The sequence below is a fragment of the Ascidia mentula genome, chromosome 5 (genome assembly GCF_947561715.1).
Source record: "Ascidia mentula chromosome 5, kaAscMent1.1, whole genome shotgun sequence".
In the NCBI taxonomy this organism is placed as follows: Eukaryota; Metazoa; Chordata; class Ascidiacea; order Phlebobranchia; family Ascidiidae; genus Ascidia; species Ascidia mentula.
In genome coordinates, this window is record NC_138570.1 from 21,739,307 (window position 1) to 21,758,464 (window position 19,158).

The 19,158-nt window shown below is 36.4% G+C and overlaps 1 protein-coding gene across 3 annotated transcripts; it reads left to right on the plus strand.

The window, feature by feature from the left end:
* The first annotated feature begins 74 nt into the window (after window positions 1–74).
* LOC145901735 (uncharacterized) lies at window positions 75–14,413 on the plus strand. 3 transcript variants are annotated; one of them, XM_082989503.1, is made up of 28 exons: window positions 75–476; window positions 541–993; window positions 1,170–1,321; window positions 1,733–1,893; window positions 2,283–2,442; window positions 2,604–2,787; window positions 3,064–3,275; window positions 3,470–3,643; window positions 4,073–4,150; window positions 4,324–4,498; window positions 6,071–6,174; window positions 6,428–6,589; window positions 6,721–6,874; window positions 6,956–7,075; window positions 7,200–7,375; window positions 8,902–9,068; window positions 9,495–9,682; window positions 10,006–10,125; window positions 10,288–10,368; window positions 10,597–10,761; window positions 10,915–11,023; window positions 11,250–11,361; window positions 11,514–11,642; window positions 11,821–11,954; window positions 12,229–12,354; window positions 12,718–12,865; window positions 13,020–13,200; window positions 13,492–14,413. In XM_082989503.1, exons 2-28 carry the CDS (start codon window positions 927–929, stop codon window positions 13,563–13,565), a joined length of 3,813 nt encoding a protein of 1,270 aa, XP_082845629.1. In that variant the 5' UTR covers window positions 75–476; window positions 541–926; the 3' UTR covers window positions 13,566–14,413. The 3 variants fall into 3 exon arrangements, with proteins under 3 accessions (XP_082845629.1, XP_082845628.1, XP_082845630.1); XM_082989502.1 differs by having other exon boundaries at window positions 75–993; XM_082989504.1 differs by lacking the exons at window positions 12,718–12,865; window positions 13,492–14,413 and having other exon boundaries at window positions 77–993; window positions 13,020–13,194.
* The last annotated feature ends 4,745 nt before the right edge of the window (window positions 14,414–19,158 follow it).

Genomic DNA, 19,158 nt, shown 5'->3' on the forward strand with positions numbered 1-19,158 from the left:
TCAGAATGAAAAATGATTAGGATTTTGAAAAACTAAGGACACATATTCAAAACAGTTCCTAGAAATGCACATTTGTCGTTTTGAAGGCCTTGGTTAAGGCACAAATCATAGTATGGGTCAAAGTGGAAGACGTGTAACAACTGATACAGAGGAAATTCACGCAACTTCATTCACCCATCCACGTTTAGTTCAGTCTTTCCTGGCGTTGCCAGTTGATGAAACCGAACACTTGCTTACGTTGGATCCCTTTGTTGTTTCAACTGAACTGGAAAGATCGAATGACTTCACAAAGGGTCGACTGCGTAACCGGTTTAGAAAGTTTCTGATGTCACGGTTCAGAAAACTGAATCCTTGTAACGGTGAAATCTAGTTATGAATAACTGCATGTCAGTCAACAACGGATCTGTTAAAATGAAATCCAAAAGGAACGGACAACACTAATACGTATAGTTATTGTTTTCCGAAAATAAATGACGGTGCTGATGCGGAGCGTCTACCACAAAATGTTAAAAAAACTGCCGAGGTCACCTTTTATTGCAGCCAGGGAAATCCCCATTTGGTCGAGTGCCAAACAAAGTCACGTGTTTGCTTGCAATGAAAAATGATGACTGACAAAGTTGCTGTCAAGATTATTTGTAACAAATTGTGGTGCTATTTGGTTTGCTGACGTTAGCAGGTTTTTTATTTAGGTTGAATATGTTGCAGCTTGTTGGTTTACAACTGAAGGTTATTTAGGTCGGTTTGTCAAAATGACAATTGCTCATTCTTCTCAATCAGGGTTTCGTTTCCTTTTTTTATGTTTGACTAATTTCTGTTTCATGAGGTGAATAACAACAACTTGTACATTTCCAATTATCTTTGTTATATTTCTTTCTGTAGGATTTAATTTTTGAAATACTTTTGTTCTGCTTACTTATTTACATTAGATGGGTTTACCTGGTACAATGGTGACTACCTCAATATCATTACATGTAAATGGACAATTCTATACAGGTTTGTTGATTGTCATGCATTTTGCTGCAAGGACTTACATACATACATGAGCATTCCAAAATGTTTAACTTTGGCTACATGTTTTTGTTTAAAAGTTTGTTTAGTACTTGTATAGAAATGCACACATGTTTGTAAAAAGAATATGCAAAAATTATAAACCTGTTTGTTTACTTCAGTTGATGATGTGGATCCAATGATGAGCCTGAACTCATGGCTCCGATCACAACCAGGACTCACTGGAACAAAAGTGATGTGTCATGAGGGAGGATGTGGATGTTGCGTGATTGCCATGGAGAAAACTCCTGGAAAGATAGAAGCTGTAAACTCGGTGAATGTTGAAAGCTGTTTGATTAGTCTGTGGTGCATGTCTTAATTAAAGATGTTTTGCAAGGAGCTTTCTTTTTGGATATATAATATAAATAATCAATATAACAACATGTTTTTTATAGTGAGCTGCAGACTAGTTGACCAGATAGCTCTCGACTTATGGAGCCCTGTCTGCATCTCATTATAAAAAGATTATTGACTGTTTTGCTTATACATGATAACATTATGGGATAACATTTATAAGTTCATCTGTCTAAAATTTTTGTTTCTGCATAGTTAATAGATTTTCATATCATGGTATGTTGTCCAAGCCTATTGTAATCATGCAGAAATACACATGAAATAATTTTACTGTGTTTGGCATAAAAAAGGCATATTTAAAAATAACTTATGTATTGGCAAATGTATTTAGTGCCTCAGCCTGCTTGCTTCAGTGGACGGGTGCAGAGTAACAACTGTGGAAGGACTTGGGTCACGAAGAGATGGTTACAATACAATACAAACTCGTGTATCTGAGTTTGATGGTTCACAGTGTGGTTATTGCACTCCTGGCTTCGTCATGAATATGTACAGGTTCGCTTATAAATTAGAATACACAGAAACTTTGTGGTTTTTTTTTTTTCAAAACATTTAATTGTAAAAAAATTAACTTTGCTAGAATCAAACAAAATAGTTTTTTTCAAACAAAAAGTGAAATAGACATAATGTAAGTATTTATGTTGATAAAGTAATTTATTGGAACAGAAATGAAAAAAATTTGTTGCAGCACACTGTTTAAAAATTTAATGCAATAAAACCCTGTATGATAAATTTACATTTTCTTTGACAGAAGGAAATGGAAATGATGTTTGCTTACCTTCGAAATCATAGTTTAGTCATATAAAAATGTGTTTTAGGTTAAACTTTGTAAATGTTCATGTGTGGTTCTCATAATCATTAAAGTAACTCTCATGTTTTTTTAGCCTTTTATTAAAAGATCCAACTCCAACCGAGCAGAAAGTTGAAGATAGTTTTGATGGAAACATTTGTCGCTGTACAGGATATCGTCCCATACTTGATGCAATGAAATCTTTTGCAACAGATGCTGACCCAAAACTGCTGGAAAAATGTTCAGACATTGAGGTACAACATGCATGAAGTTGTTCAATTCGTTAAAAAGGTAACTCTTTTTTTCAAACTTGTCACAGCTACTTAGTTTCTGTATTTTATTTGTGCATAAAATTACAATGTAAAAAAACTTTTATTTGGGCCATTTTAACGATAAAGTTTGTTTTTTCTTTCAGGATCTCCACAAGGACTTTTGTCATTTGAAATGCAACAGAGTAAAGTTGGTGCAACAAAAAGCAACCAGGCTTGAATTATTCAATGGTGGAACTTCATGGATCCGACCAACTTCGTTTAATGATTTAGTTGCAGTTCTCAAATCCCAACCGTCTGCTCAAATAGTTTGTGGAAACACTGCTTCTGGTAACCATTTCAATAAGTACTGCTCAATTTAATTTACTGCAACACTACTACTAATATTCCTTTAAATTTGTTTATCTAATCACAGGATAATTTTTTTGATTAAATCTGCTAATAGAGGAAACCAATAATAATATAATTTGTTTAACTGGTTGTGTTCAATGTAGACAACAAAAAAAATCCATTTTACATTACATGTTAATTTGTAAAATAAGAAAATACACATGTTGAAAAAAATATTGTTACAGTTTGTATATTATAACATGTTGTACCTTTCAGGTGTGTACAGACGGTCAGCGCAACCTTCTGCCTTGGTCGATGTTTCAAGAATTCCTGAACTAACCTATGTGAAAATAATAAACGGTGTTCTAAGTTGTGGAGCCAGCGTGATTCTCAATCAGTTGATTGGAACTTTGCTTTCAACAACATCCAAACTTTTCAATGCAGTTGCAAATCATTTGAAGAAAGTTGCAAGTTTGCCAGTTAGAAATGTGAGTTATTCCTATCTAAACTTTCAAATTACCAAAAAACAGTTTGAAAAATTTACCCTTGAGAATTTCTATACAACCACAAATCACCATCATAAAACAATATTTTGTAAGTTACAGGTTTTTAAGAAAGTGTAGTGGTGTAATTTATACAGAAAGTGTGTGCTTGGTACACTTATAAGTTTTTTATTTTTAAGCTTGCATCATGGGCAGGAAATATTATGATAAAGTTTGCACACAACGAGTTTCCATCAGATGTGTTCACTCTACTTGAAGCAGCAGGAGCAACAATTGAGCTTTATGATGTCACAAGTGATGTTGTGTCAAAATGTTCACCAGCAGAATTGTTAAACTTGGACATGGACCATCAGGTTGATTGAAGTCTTATATGACTTGAAGAAAATATGGATAGCTTAACGTTTTGCCTTTATAACATACAACTGTAAATTGCAGTAGTTTGTGTTGACCCTAAACTGCAATAGTTGGCCCTGCATTTTTTATTCTGTTTGAACCATAATTTTGTTTAAACATAAATAGCAATTTACTCATATTGTGAGCAAACAGAAAAGGAATATATTTAGGAACTGCAGTTAGTGGTGAGAATACCACTGGACTAGCTGCTTAACTAAGTACCACAAAGTGGAAATCTCTGGCCATGTAAAAAAGCTAGTCCAGTGCCACAATCGCCAGCTGCACTGATAAGACCTTGTAGGTTGAAACAGTTTGCTCACCTGTCTGCAGCTCTCAATGATTATTATGACTCTTTTGCATCATAAGAATATTTTCGTGTTAAATTTCAGATCATCAAGTCCTTTACATTGAATGAAAACTCAAGTGTTGAGAAGTTTTTCTCCCATAAAACTATGCCACGTTCCCAGGTAAAATGTCATGGAGTGATTTTAGGGATATCTGGTGTAAATGATGACTTGTAGTTTAATGTTCAGCATAGAAGTAACCAAGCAAATACTTTTGAGTAAACATGTTGTAAACTGTGTTGCTGTTAAACACATACTTGAAACCAACTGCGTATGTTTGTGAAACCTTTCAACAGAATGCTCATGCGTACGTTAATGTCGCATTCAAAGTCCAAATATCAAAGGATTCTAAGGCAATCGCAAGCAAACCTAACCTGGTGTACGGAGGTGTAAGTTCAAACTTTATTCATGCGACAAAAACTGAAGATTTTCTCAATGGAAAACAAATCAACAACAATTCAACACTTTCAGGTAGGAAATTTGGCATCACGAAAGAGACGAGAGAGTCGTTAACTTCCAAACGTGATTTTATCCCTCAGCGAAAACGTGTAGGTTTTGTGTTCCTTGCGTAGCCCTGTCTGGCGGCGCTTGGGCGATTTCAATGACATCACGCTAGTGACGGCATTGTGTAACAACACGTGAAGTTCCTCTTGTACTCTCCGCCGAAATTTAAAATCTCGGCACACACCTGATGAGAAAGACGTTATTTTTAGCTTTGAGTCGTGAACAAAGAGTTGTTTTGTTGCCGTCGTTCCGTTTGAACCCCTGAGATAGCTTCGGTCGCGTGGCGTTTTGGCTTTGAAACTCCGTCTCGCAGTGCCTTCGTGTTTTGCTTGAAATATGATTCCTACGTTATTGCGTTTTTCCGGTTCAGCAGAGAACAAAATTGTTGCGTAAATTCAAAACGCTTCGGTCGTCGTTTCCAAGCTAGTAATTTGTATATTTGTCTTCCAGTAGTCTTAAAATGCAATATTACATAATTGCAACTTGAAGCACGATTAAGTGACTGCAGAATGATATTTTTATTCGGTGCAAAAGTGAACGTTTTCGCAAGTTTGCACAAAAACTTTGCATGTCAGCAGTAAAGGGAGGTTGAAGCGACGAGAAATCCCTTCCTCTTTTGTTTGAATTGACGAAGGCGACTCACGCTTGACTGAGCATGTCTGGTTCACGCATCGTTGCTCTTGCCATTGACTTCGACGCTTTTTTCTGTTCGTGATCGCGGTTTTGCTGAAACTTTGGGTCTAAGTGTTCATTCATTTGTGGTAAATAGGAAACGAATGAAATTAGTTACTGAATGTTTGTTTAAGTGTTCTGGATAAATGTGTACTTAACTGAAACCAACCACATTTATTTTGGCATTAGTTTTTGATAGTTTCTGTTTCCCCAACCCCCAAACATTTGGTATGTTGTCGCCTTCACTACCATTATCTTTTTCAATAACCTCATATCTCAACGGATTGTTTCAGCCAGTTGTGCTTAGCTACCGATGATGTCACCTTTGTTGGGCGAAAAACTACTGAGCGAAGTATGAACCATCTTAACACTGCTTTGAATAGCCTGAATTATAGAGTATGATTTGGATTAGTGTTCGGACCATCGACAAAAATGCATGTACCAACTGTTTGTGGTTCTGAATATTTATTGTATTTGTGATTCATGCGATCCTTCACTCAGTGTCCGGGACCGGGTCATACCCAAGCCCAGTGAAGCGTTTATCTCACAACCATAGTAAAGCACTTCATTGTTCTTGACTGTGATTCACATTATATTGTGGGTAGACCTGCTGTGTGCAGGTGGATAGAGTGAAAACTGATCTAATACAAAACTTTACTTATTAAACGTTCCTTCAGTTTGCAATATTACGCATTAGGATCAACCCAGTAGCGCAATGACGTAATGATAAAGCTAATTACAACCAATCAGTGTCGCAAAATACAAACATTCAAACCAAAATTGTTTAATTCTCTCCAGAGTGGAAGACATATCGCTGGTATAACTTGTGTGAGGCCATACTTTCGAATTTCATGCTTTATATTCTAGAGGCGTTACATATACTGTCCGATGAGGTACATCCTGTGCAGTTTAATGAAGCTGACGCAAGTGTTGAGTACAAACACGGTCTTGTCTTGGCTCTTTTCTACAAAGTATGTTGTATTTGACACAAAATTTATCATGTTAGTTTCCAGCAGTGTAACGTGAAAAACTGTTTTAAGGACATTGTGTGAGCTGTGTGAAGCACATTTTCAGTTTATTTTTAACGTTTTGTTGCCAAATAAGAAGAGACTTACGTTGGAATATGAAAACGCTTTTGAAGACAAATCTTAAATTCTAACAAATCTCAGGCATTAATCAGCTGTGTTTAAAAGAGTTGTAATTTTTAAAATACTTTTATTCCAGTGCTACTTGTCAATATGTGATCCAAGCATTCTGGGACCGAGAATTCAAAGTGCCATAACCCCCTTAACACGACCAGTTTCCAAGGCAACGCATTCCTATACAAACGACCCTTCGACTTTTCCAGTGTCACAAAACATTCCAAAACTTGCAGCTAAACTACAGGTGCATTTAATTGTATGATCACTTGTTTTGCATAATGGATTTCATGCAACAATGAAAAAAATAGTTGTTATCATGTAGTCATATGCCCATATTTGGTCATGACATTGGTAACCACTGATGTTTTTTACAAGGCATCGGGTGAGGCAGTTTATATCAGCGATAATCCAATATCCAAAGATGAACTTCACTGTGGGTTTGTTGTATCAACTGTTGCTAATGCCGACATCGATGAAATATACGATTCCATGGCTCAACTTATGCCAGGATTTGTTCAAATCATCAAAGGTGAAATAATCAATAAAAAGTTACCTCTACTCAAGAAAGGTTGTACTTGAACACTTGAAGTTGCATTATATCTCTGTTCAGCATCCGATCTTCCGACTGAAGTGAAAAACACCTACTTGTTTCCATTCGATCCAACCCGGCCGATCCTTGCTTCAGATCATGTTGATTTTGTCGGGCAACCTGTAGCGATTGTTGTCGCAGGTAAGATCTTAATACACAATGTTGTTTGTAAGCAGAGGTTGTTAGGGTTTGGCAGATTTACAAACCTACTGCTTAAAGTTTAAAATTGTACTTTGTAATATTATTTGTAATCACACTTTTGCAGAAACTGCATCACAAGTTTACGCGATCACAAACTCGGTGACTGTAACTTACAAGAATGAACAGAATGTATTGATTACAACTGAGGATGCGATTGAAGCCGGGTCTTTTTACAATAATCCATATTCTGATTTTTCCATTGGAAATCCTGATCAAGCAATGGCTGCTGCCAAACATAAGGTGAAACCTAACAAAATAAGTTTTAAAATGGTATGAAAATCTAAACCAGTTTGTAAAGCTGGAATTATTCATTGAGAGCTGAAGACAGGTGTTTCGACCTGAAACGTCTCACCAGTGCACCCGCTGATTGTGGCACTGTGTTGTTGGAAGTATAAAGTGCATGTGACACGGAAAAATCAAACATGTTAATAATTAAACTAAGAGATGTTCATAACTTCAAAACATTTTTGGCGAAAAAAGTAGCTTGATACGACGACTGGTTTATGAGATACAGCTGATCAAAGTCGCACTTTTGCCGCTGCGAACGAAATCGTGCGAAAGCGAGATATTGTTGCGTAACGGTCGTGTGAGTGCTGGCAGCAAGCCTTATGCGTAGGAATGGAAAACATTGTAAAACTGCTATAACAACAAGAACACCCTGTCGGATTAACTGTTTTATTATTACACAACTAAGTAAGACCTTTTAGGTCGAAACAGTGGCCATCTGTCTGCAGCTTATACACAATTGTAAAACTGGTTTAAACGGATTTTGATGTTAATTTGAGCTGCAGACAGATGGCCGCTGTTCGACCTATTATGTCTTATTTAGTTGTGTAATAGTAAAACAGTTACTCGGACAAGGTGTTCTTGTTGTTATAGCATTTATGATCGCTAACGTGATACATGAACTTTTAAAAACACGACAGAGGCGAACCGTCTGTTTAGCATTGTCGTTTTGTCGACTCACAGCAAAATATAGAAGTAGGTTAATTGAATTTTGACCGCCGAGAAAGGCCGACCAAATTAGCTGATTATGCAACAAAGTTATTCTGTCATTATACCACTTTTTGCCTGGCAGATCAGTAACGTTGTTGGCGAGTTCTCGTCATAAATGATTTATTTAATTCGCCACAATCAACCACTAATGTATTTTTCGCAATATAGTTACTTTCGCAATATAGTAACTAAAAATATTGGAATCATCAAATTAAAATCAACACAAAGGTGAGGTTAAAGTTATGACATCACACCCAAAATGACGTCATGTAATGTCATTGAGCAAAGAAACGCACCATTCCCGTCTTATCGAAGTACAGAGTAATACCGTTTCTGCTGTACCCTGTTGGCTTCTGATAATTAGGGACAATAATCCTTTCGTTTGTGACGTCACAGTGACATATTTTTGTGTGATGTAAAACCCTGTCCTGACCTTTGAGGTAACGTAATCTGTTGATTCTCCTATGTTTGAAACTATTCGATATCTGCAATATAAGGCGCCTTCTCCTATCTAAACAATGCATTTTTTCGACGCGAGCGCCTTATGTGATGTCATTTTCGCCACAGCGCAAAAGGTTTACGATTTTTGGTCGCCGCTACTTTTCGTGCAGTTTTCTACATTTTTTAGTTGACGTAGAACCGAAAAACTTTAGATATATGTTTGTTGTAGATGTACCTTTAGTTTTACGCTAAGTTGCCATGCCCGTGGACTTTAATCAGTTTCTAAAAAATCCAACCTTCAAAGCAAGTAAGTGTTTCTACAAACGCAGGTTTCTGGTGAAATCATTTTGGGAAACCAATATCACTTCTATATGGAAACCCAGATAGCAAGAGTAGAACCAACAGAAGAAGGGGGATTTAAGGTCAATTGCGCAACTCAAACACAACAATGGGTTCAAAATGCTGTTGCCTATGCTTTCAACACAACTGCCAACAAGCAAGTTAAAATTATAGAATTCTTTAAAGTGCAATTAACGGTTATGATTTTTTAATTTTTAAGGAAATTTTAAATGTAATTTTAAAGAACTGTTCTTCTGACCGAAATTTGGTGTTTATGTACATGATGTATTGTTGCCACATAAAAGTGTCGCCTGATGGTAGACGAATCGTCGGTTGTAAAAAAAATCTCATAACTTTATGCCAGATAAACAGTTCTTTAACCATTTAGAGCTGTTTACACAATGAACCAAAATAAAGTTTGTCAAGTCTTGAGAGGAAAACGTGATCTAATCCAGTTGGTAATGATTAAAGGGTACAGAGTTAAATTGCTTATTTAGAGAACTGATCCAGAGAACGGATATCAATAATGGTTGCAAACTCAACTAAAGGGGTTTTAGTTTAATATTGTTGTTCCATTGTCTAGAATTGAGGTAAACACCAAGAGAATCGGTGGCGCTTATGGCGGAAAGTCTACTAGCTCTCTACTGACATCTTGTGCTGCAGCTCTTGCTTCTTACAGCACACAGCGGCCAGTTTGTTTCCACGCTGATTTACAAACTTGTATGACTACGTATGGAACACGGACCCCATACACACTCAAGTACACACTCGGTAGGTGATTGTTTAAGTCATACTCAAATACCCACTCAAGCACTAATTACAAACCAGATAAGTGCATTTGTGTGTGCAACATAAATTATTTGACAAGTTACACTACAATGCATTCAAACGTTTACTGCAGAAAAACTAACAACGCAGATCTAGAAATATTACATAATGGCAACATTGTGTCGTTGAAAACTGTTCACAAAATCTTCATAACTTCGCGTATTTGTTTGTTTACTTTTCTGAATCTCAACATTTCTCATCTTTTCTATATGGTGATGAAAGTTAGGAAATGCTTGGCCATCATTAAACTGCGTAAAATCGTCCAGGGTTCGACGAGCAAGGGATTGTTGATGCAATGGATTTCACGATATATGCTAACAGTGGTTGCTCTTCATTTGAGGCCGAACTTAACGACCCACTTGTTATCCCCATGTTTGGAGACAGTGGTGAGTTTCGTGATTCAACATTTCTTCAATTGGTGCAAATTGTGTTACAAATATCTGAACCAAGTAATGGTGGTACGAAGCATTAACTTTAAGCAATCTTGCTGGTCATTATAAGCTCGAATTATACTGTGTACATTATACGGGACACTTTTCTATTTCCAGCCTTCTATTGTCCAAACAGGAAGTACAAAAGTTATGTTTGTAAAACTAACACCCCCTCGTCCACTTGGTGTCGCTCTCCCTGTAAGTTTTGTTTACTGTTCAATTTAATCATTTTTAAACATTCTAAACATTATTTTTTTCCATTGGCCATCCACATGCATTCGTGGGACTGGTTAGATTGGATTTGCAAAGATAATAATTGAAACAGAAGCGAGACTGAAACCTAAAAGTTTAGTGCGGCCTCGCGATCAAATATTCTTTCAGTTGTTTCACAGCAAACATGGAACTAGGCCATTTGTTATTTTACAGCGAGTCTTAAACTAACGGCATTTGCTGATCAAGTACTGGAGCACATTGCAAAATACCTCGGTATGGATCCAATCAGTGTGAAACGGGCAAATCTTTACAAGCAAGGACAGTCTGACCTTGGTGGAAAAACATTGGAATATTGCAAAATTCGAGAAATTTATGACAGTAAGTAGGAATGAAGGTTTACAAAACACCGATGTGAAAGTTTTTGAACACCTTGCATTAAAATTAAGTGCAATTTTTATTTTTTCATCTTGAGCGTTTAAAATAGAACAATAGAATGTCCCAAAATTTGTTCTCTCGAAATATATTTTTTAGATTTGCTTCAGTCAGCAAAGGTCACGGAAACCCAGAAGGAAATTAAAATATTCAACAATGCAAATATGTGGAAAAAGAAAGGACTAGCCGTCTCTCCAATTAAGTTCAAGTAATCTTGCTTAAGCATAACTGACACAACACAGCACAATTTCTGGTATCTCGCAGTGAAATTTTAATTTGTTAGAAACAAGTAATTTTTAATTGTTTGACATCGTAATACAAACAACTTGAAATTATATACAGAAGAGCCATGTGGCATTTTTGTCAAAGGCGAATTTCTGACCACGTACCTGGTTTGAACCAAATTACAATGAACCAATATTATTTGTTTGCAGAATTGATTACAGCCTCACGAAATACACAGTCCTCGTATCAATTTGTGCTGGTGATGGCACTGTTATTGTGTCACACGGTGGAATCGAAAGCGGGCAAGGAATAAATACGAAGGTATTTTTATAAAAGATGGTTTCAGAAAACTGTTGTCATGATTCCTGTAAAGTCTCTGTGTTAATTTTTGTGCCAATGGTTGGCAATTTACATTGCGAGCTCTACCGAAGACATAGTTGCCAAAAATAATCACTCTTCTCACTTTACTGCAGGTTGCCCAAGCTGCTGCTTATCAGCTCAAAATCCCACTTGACTTGGTCATGGTCCAACGCACAAGCACCATAACGTCATCCAATAGTCAATCCACCGAAGCCAGCATAACAAGTGAAAGCAATTGCAAAGTTGGTCCAACACAACTATACAAAAAATATCAGATATGTTTTATGTAAATTGCAAAATTTATCTAACCGTAACCATAAAATGTGACTATGTTGTTAAGCGATGCTGAAATCACAAAAAAATAATCGGACTTTTGCACTTTTTGACAATACAGGTTTGTGTGAATAATTCATTTTTTAGGGTGTCATGGAATGTTGCAAGATACTGAATGAACGAATCGATCCCATTAGAAGTGGAATGCCACCTGGCACATCCTGGAAAGATCTCATCGCTAAATGCTTCTTGAAAAATGTTGACCTTGCAGCTTCTTACATGTGAGCAAAAACTTTGACTAAAGAAAACTTTTCTGGCCTCAATGTAGCATCAGTAAGCTGTGACAGAAACTTTGCAAATCACATAATTTTGTAAAATAAAATATCCTGTGATAATTTCAATGTTCTTTATTTTTGTGGAATGTCACAGAATTCATCGATTTTTTCTTTCAAATAAACAAATTGACGTAGCTTTGTGAACGCAAAAATTGCATATTGCAACTAGATTAGAAACTAGAAAAGACTCTTTTAGCATGTATTGTGTATGAATGTACAGGTGGATTCCACCTTCAACAGGACAGTACAACTCGTACGGTGTAACTGTGTCACAAGTTGAACTTGACGTTTTAACTGGAGAATATCAAACCAATAAAGTTGACACAGTGTTTGACTGTGGGATAAGGTGGGGTACCACGATGTGATTCTACTTACATAACACTGGTTGTATTTTATACTGGTAGACAATAGGAACACAACAAGTTCCCTGTTTACAAAACTTAATATGAACTATGGTATACGAATGGTTGCATTGCATGTCTGCAATTTCCTTATTACTTAATGTTCTCTACATGATAGCTATGGTTGCTATTGGAGTGTGGTGATCCTGCTTTTACTCATTAAAATTCTTCTGTTTAGTTGCCCAAAGTTCGGCGCGTAAATCTGCGCTTTTCGAAAAATACGCCTTCATTCCATATCACAGCCAGCCGATTTTTATTGTCCTTTTTGAACAGGAATTATGAAATAAAGTCGTTAATTTAACTTCCAGTATCAGCCCTGGAATAGACATCGGTCAGGTTGAAGGAGCGTTTGTGATGGGGCTCGGGTTCTGGTTGACAGAAAATTTCGTCGTTGAAAAATCAACAGGAAAAGTTTTAACTGATGGAACCTGGGAATACAAACCACCTTCATCCAAGGTTGGGTTTTTGCTTCTATTGTCATGACCTTTTGTGAAATTTATTGATAAGTCCATTGCCTTTCTAAACCAAGAAAATAGTGGTAACAACTGGAATAAACATGGAAGAAAATAAATTTTTATGAAGGAAAAATTCAGTTCTGTGGTATATGCAGGACATTCCCGTTGAGTGGAATATTGAGTTGCTGAAAAATGCCCCGAACCCAACTGGAATATTAAGAAGCAAGGCATCAGGGGAACCCCCGATGTGTATGGCAATATCAGTGCTAAATGCACTCAAGCGTGCAGTAGAGGCATCCAAGCATGATCGTTCATTGACTGATTTCTTTCAAATGCGTGAGTAGCTTTTGTCCAATTACCCTAAAGTCAATATTGTTTTTCAAACGTTTTATTGCAACAAAACTATGATTTTTATGTATATTGATTCCTTTTGATGAGTTTCTGTTGACCGATTCCGGGAATCACTTCCTATTCCCGCCAAGGACTGCAACGATTTGCATCTTTTGTTGTTGGCCACATTTATAAAAACATACCTTTCCATAAATGTGGCTTTTCATGAGTTTTGTAATAAGCAGGAACATTCCCAAAATAAGTTGTATTTAAAATATTTTGTTTCTATTTCTGCAGCAACTCCATCGACCGTGGAACAAATCTTTCTGTGTGAGAAGATCGACCCTCTCAAGGAGTTTACATTAACTTAACCTTGCTGCCATGTTTTTCCATAAAAGTTCATCTGACGCACTTAGAATCTACATTTGTGTTACCTTGACAAAACGCACCAAATGACAGAAGTAATATCTTGTGTACATAAGTAGGGCGTCGATTTTTTATTGCGTGTCGAACATCTTGAGAAAAATTGTCGTGCGTATCGAATAGCAAAAGTGTCGTATCTGGTAACTAACGCATGAGAACGACCATATTTCAATTACAGGATTCTTGTACTTGCATAAGTTTAGAATACAGGTTGAAATAACGACAAAACAATTAAAAACTTTGCAAGTTGTAGACTGCTATGTCTCTTTTAAAGTGCGATTGAACCAAAAATGGTACTTGTTTCGTAACAATGCAACTTGTTTGGAACGGCACCAAATAACAGAGGCAACATCTTGTGTACATAAGTATGAGATTGCGAAACTCATTACAATTACCGGCATAACTCTGTGCTCCTGCTACGTCATAAGAGCCACAACAACTCGTCGCCATCCACAAAGTTATTTTTTAAGTAATATCCTTACAACACTATTTGGCAAAAGAATCACCTCCACAAATATATACAAACTATATACAACTCTCTGAAACTGAAAATACGACTTTAATAATGGACTTTTTTGAAGCACATCGCCATATCTTCTTCCAGGAATTTGTTTGTGTGCTGCTTTAAAATATTTGGTCCTGCCTCAAAAAAATAAAGAGTGGATTGTTGTCTTCAGATAGGTAGTTTGCAAAAATTAGTGCGCACGTCATTATGGTTACGTCATTGTGCCTTTTGCTTGTGTCCATTGATGTTTCGTTTGTCGAGTGAATAACATTAAAGATAATGTGTTTGTGAGGTTGGTTTGTGTTCAGTGCCAACGCAGCTAACTTGAAACTATCCCCATACAAAACAACAATTCTACACATACAGAGAGATATATGGTTGTATTATAAAGCAGAATATAGAAGGTGGGTTATACACGGGAAACAATTTTGCTTTGTACAGCCGTAAGTTGCAATAGACAACTATGTACTCAGTAATCACGTCCAGTTTCCTTGTTGAAACGACGTCTCAAGAACCAAGCAACCAACCCCAGCACAATAACAAGCAGAAGGACGATGAATCCAACTGCTATGTAAACACCTTTCATATCCTGGAAACCATCAGATTTCAATGCTTCTTTTACCTCTGCAAATATACGGGTAAATTAATAAAGCGACGATACGTGTAGAAAGAGGTCTATTTGTTTTGATCACAAATATTTACATGTGAATGAAATACATTAAATGTCGCCAATTTGCGTTTTGTTACGCATTAAAAAAGCAGCGTGATTCAGCTTTTAAGTAAGTAAAGTCAAGTTCTCACCAATGCAAGTTTTTTCGTCATTCCCGAGATGGCTGCCTTTAAAACAGAAACATTGGACAAATCCAAGTTCATCGTTACAGAAATCTGAACATCCACCATTTTCCTACATAAGCTATAGTTTTAAGGCCGTGATTTATTAATGATGGTTGACAAGAAATATCCCAAACAATGTAAAAGTATTAAATTTTTCGCTAAATGTCTTGCTTTCAACAGAATTATTATAGTAAACGTTTCGTTGTACTACTTTTATTCATGCACAGAAAATACATGGGTTTCCAAATGTCTTTTCTAGGTTTTCTTCGATACGGGACGGTTTGAAGTCAATGTAAAATGTATCACAAAGTTTCCCTCACCTTTCCACACAAATCCGGAGCTGAAACGTAGAATGGTCCAACCGTTAAAATCTCTTCTATATCCGCATCCACTGATCGACGTTCACGTCTTTGTGAGCAATTCTGTGAAGGCATTTAAACACGCTTGTGTCTTTACATTAACTGGTCTCAACATAAAATTTGGTTCAAAATGTTTTATTTTTTGTATCTTCTGCTTGGCCAACGTTGCAATATTTTTTTTCCAACCAAACGAAGCATGCAATATGATTGTGGATAAAAAAAACCTCACTGGTTGTTGGCAATTGCCGTTGGTATTATCGCATAATTGCACGTAACAGTGAGCGTACAGTGATTGCTCGTTCACAGACACGTTGTTCCACACGAATGAGCGAAACTTAAATGATCCGAATGTCCTTTGGTAGTTTCTCAAAATTACGATTGAATCTTCTGACTCCAACTCGTGGACGACTTTGCAACTGCGATTGCAAGAATATTCTGTAAACTTGGGAATGGCAGAAATATTCAAAAGATGTTTGCTAAAATTTTAAGCGAAATAAAAGAAATTTTATCATAAAGTTTTTTTCAATATTTTGGAAAGAACTTTTTGTGGAACACTGAAATTAAGTGAGAAAAAAATAGAAAAGTTTTTTGCTTTCTTTAATCACGTGCATTTCAATAAAGCTGGTAGGACTAAAATAACAGGGATTAAATTTAACAATTCTTTGTTTGCATTAAATTAGTCGTTTTTTACCTTTCTGTGATGAGTTCATATTTCAAACCTCCTTCATCAGAACCCAAGTTGCTGACCCAGCACGATTTTAACTGACAAACAGAGTTTCATTAAAACATTGCGTAACTAGAAAAGGAATCTTTGGAAATTTACCTGAAAGTTTTATTTCAAATGTTTTAAAAGCAACATAAGTTTGTAAATAACCTCCATACTTATCATACCCAAGATAGTGGTAATTTATATGAATCCTGCGTTTGATGCTTACCAATACAATGAACTTTTCACTTGCGGCCGAATCAACCTTAGCGTAAACGAAGTTTGGAACTTGGACGATTGAATTTGATCTGAGTGGATTTTTCATTTGCTCGTCACTAAACAACTCAAATCTAATAGTAATATTCCCGACACTACGATGTGAAGTCAGATAACTTTCTTTCCTGTTAAGTTTCAACAAACGCATAAATGCCACCAAACTAAAAAAGTAAACATATTACAATGCGTACAGTTTAGTGGATATTGCTCCAGAAGCAGTTTTGATATCTCTGTTTAACATTCCTGGAATAAAGCACGATATTTGCCAGAATGGATTGTAAGATGTCCGTCTCACAACTTGAGTGGTAAATTTGTAATGGCGAACTTGGTACATGATGCTTACGTTGTTTTGGGATTTCTGAAAAAAAATTTGGAGGTAGAGTTTTTTATTCAACTAATTGGAGCCTAGCTAGTGAAAACAGTGCGCAACCTACACCTCTCTGCAGAACCAATTAAAGACAATTTAGTTGTTTCAAATACACTTGTTACATTTTTTTAAATGGTAGTGACATTGTTTGCCTCAGCAAAGAGTAAAATACTAAGATGCGACTTAAGTAAACAAGTTGCTTTCTTTCGTGGGTCGGTCTTTAGAAAACGTGGTCAGGGGTTATGCGGAGTTCGTTAACTTCGCACGTTATGCGCGTAAATACTATGCAAAACGACTGAGCTGCCGTAGCTCAATAGGTAGAGCGGTAAGCCTAGTATGCCCAAGGTCGTTAGTTCAAACCTTACCGGGAGCTTGAATTTTCAGAGCTCGCCACGATGGTTATGAAAAAAATTGGGTGAACGAGGTAAGCTGCAATGCCTTGGCTAAGAAACCGTAAGCGAGACCACTATAGGTATTTGTTCATTCCAAAATATGAACCTGGAGGCATTGGTCCACAAGGACAGGCCTGTTTTGAGGATAAAATCGCAACACAGTTTAAGTCATTCACTTGTGATATAACTAAGAGTGCAAGTTTGGACAAAGGTGACGTCATATTTACGTGTATTGTGAACGCAATCGCAGACCGTAGTGCTACTTTCTGAATTAAACCCGTCACAGTTGGATTTTCGATGTAGGTTTAAGTGAGATTTTCAATATAGGCGATATTATATCAGGATCATAATCAATGTTTACTCAGGCAATATATTTCTTCCCCCTTACCTCCAGAGTTGAAGGACACGCGTCCAGTTCAAATTGGAAAACAGGATTTCCAGTCGTAGCTTTACAACTTCCAGGGAGAGAATCAAGACTTGTCATTGTACGATTCGAAATATACAAAATATCTTCTCCACTTGCTTCCAATGCTCTTAACCCATGGGAACTGACACTGGAATAAAAGTTGTCAAAATTATCGCCTGACCCTTGGTATTTTTAATGTCGAGGGAAAATAAACAAAGTCACCTAGCTATTTAATCTCCCAACAATTTGTTTTATTTGCTGGATTTAAATTTTATTTTCAGAATTAATCAACCTTCACATCCTTACTTTAATTTGATTGAATTTGTGTTACATTCCATTTCATCATACAGCTTGCAACCTGAATGTAACAAATGAAATCTATTGGACCCACAAACAATTATTAATAAATCTAAATAACAAAATCAACATGGTTCAAATTATTCAACCAGAAAAAAACGTTTCTATGATCACATTTACAACCTGTCGATCTGATGTTGATTGATGGATGAGGAGTTTTGGTGTTGAAGACGAATATTTGAATATTAATTCTTCGGGCTTGAAGTTTTATGTTATGATTCCCGCCAATAATTACCCCGGGATGTGAAGGATCATCGGATAAAATCTGTGCAACAAAAAACTGTTCCAACTCGCGCAATGTGCTTTTACCAAAAGGACAAGCTTTGTGAAAACCCAGAAATCCTGTTCCATCATACGAAGACAGAATTTACATCGCCACTGAATACAGTGGGAAAATAACAAAAATACAAAATGTAACTTACGTACAGTCCGTCAGCGTAACCATCTGTATTATTAAACCTGGAAGAAGCTGAAGCAGATATTGTGAAATTACATCTCAATTGGGCTTGTCACAGTATAATTACAAGCTAGGAATTGTAACAAATTCCCATCGCTCGAAGTTGGAAGAACAAGAGTTGTTGGAAGATCGTCCACGTTCAACTCCGAATCACAAGATTGTTCGTTAACTAAAGAACATTTTGTGATTTACATACGTGCACGAATTCACGCACATTGAACGTTTCTATATAAGCAAAATTGCCCATATATGTATATGAGCAAAGTCACCTATGTATATATATATACAATATTTACACAAAATCTGTATCACTAATCCTACTTTTTTTTAGCAAATAAGCATGTGTGATCGATCTAATTAAACACTCAAAACGCAGTACAAAATGTAAAACTGTAAGTATTAAATTTATTAAGGTCGTCATATGTTCTGTGTTGAATTTGTGGCTCCAACTAAGCTAACGTCCATTTATCTTAATTTTATCCTTTTTAAGTCCAGGTGTAGCGCGTTACGGTTAACAGGTGTGTTCAACATCTACACGCAGAGTTGTTATGAGCACGGATTTTAAAGGGTATTGTGCTAATGCTTGAAGCAAGTCCGACTAGACTTAAAGAGAAAAAGTATACCTGTCACAACGGATTTACGTTGATTCTACCTTTAATAAATCCAAAATAGGGTTCTAAACTTGAAGAAATGCCTCGCAACGTGGGACAACTGAAATACATGGAACCTGTATCTGATTTCACAATTCCTGTTGTACTTCCATCACCAGTAAACGTTCCTAACAAGGCACCGTTTGTGTTGTTTCCTTCGTAAACCTACAATCAAACATAAAACACAGTTAAGAAAAACGATAGATATTCTATACCTTTTAGGTCGGCACAG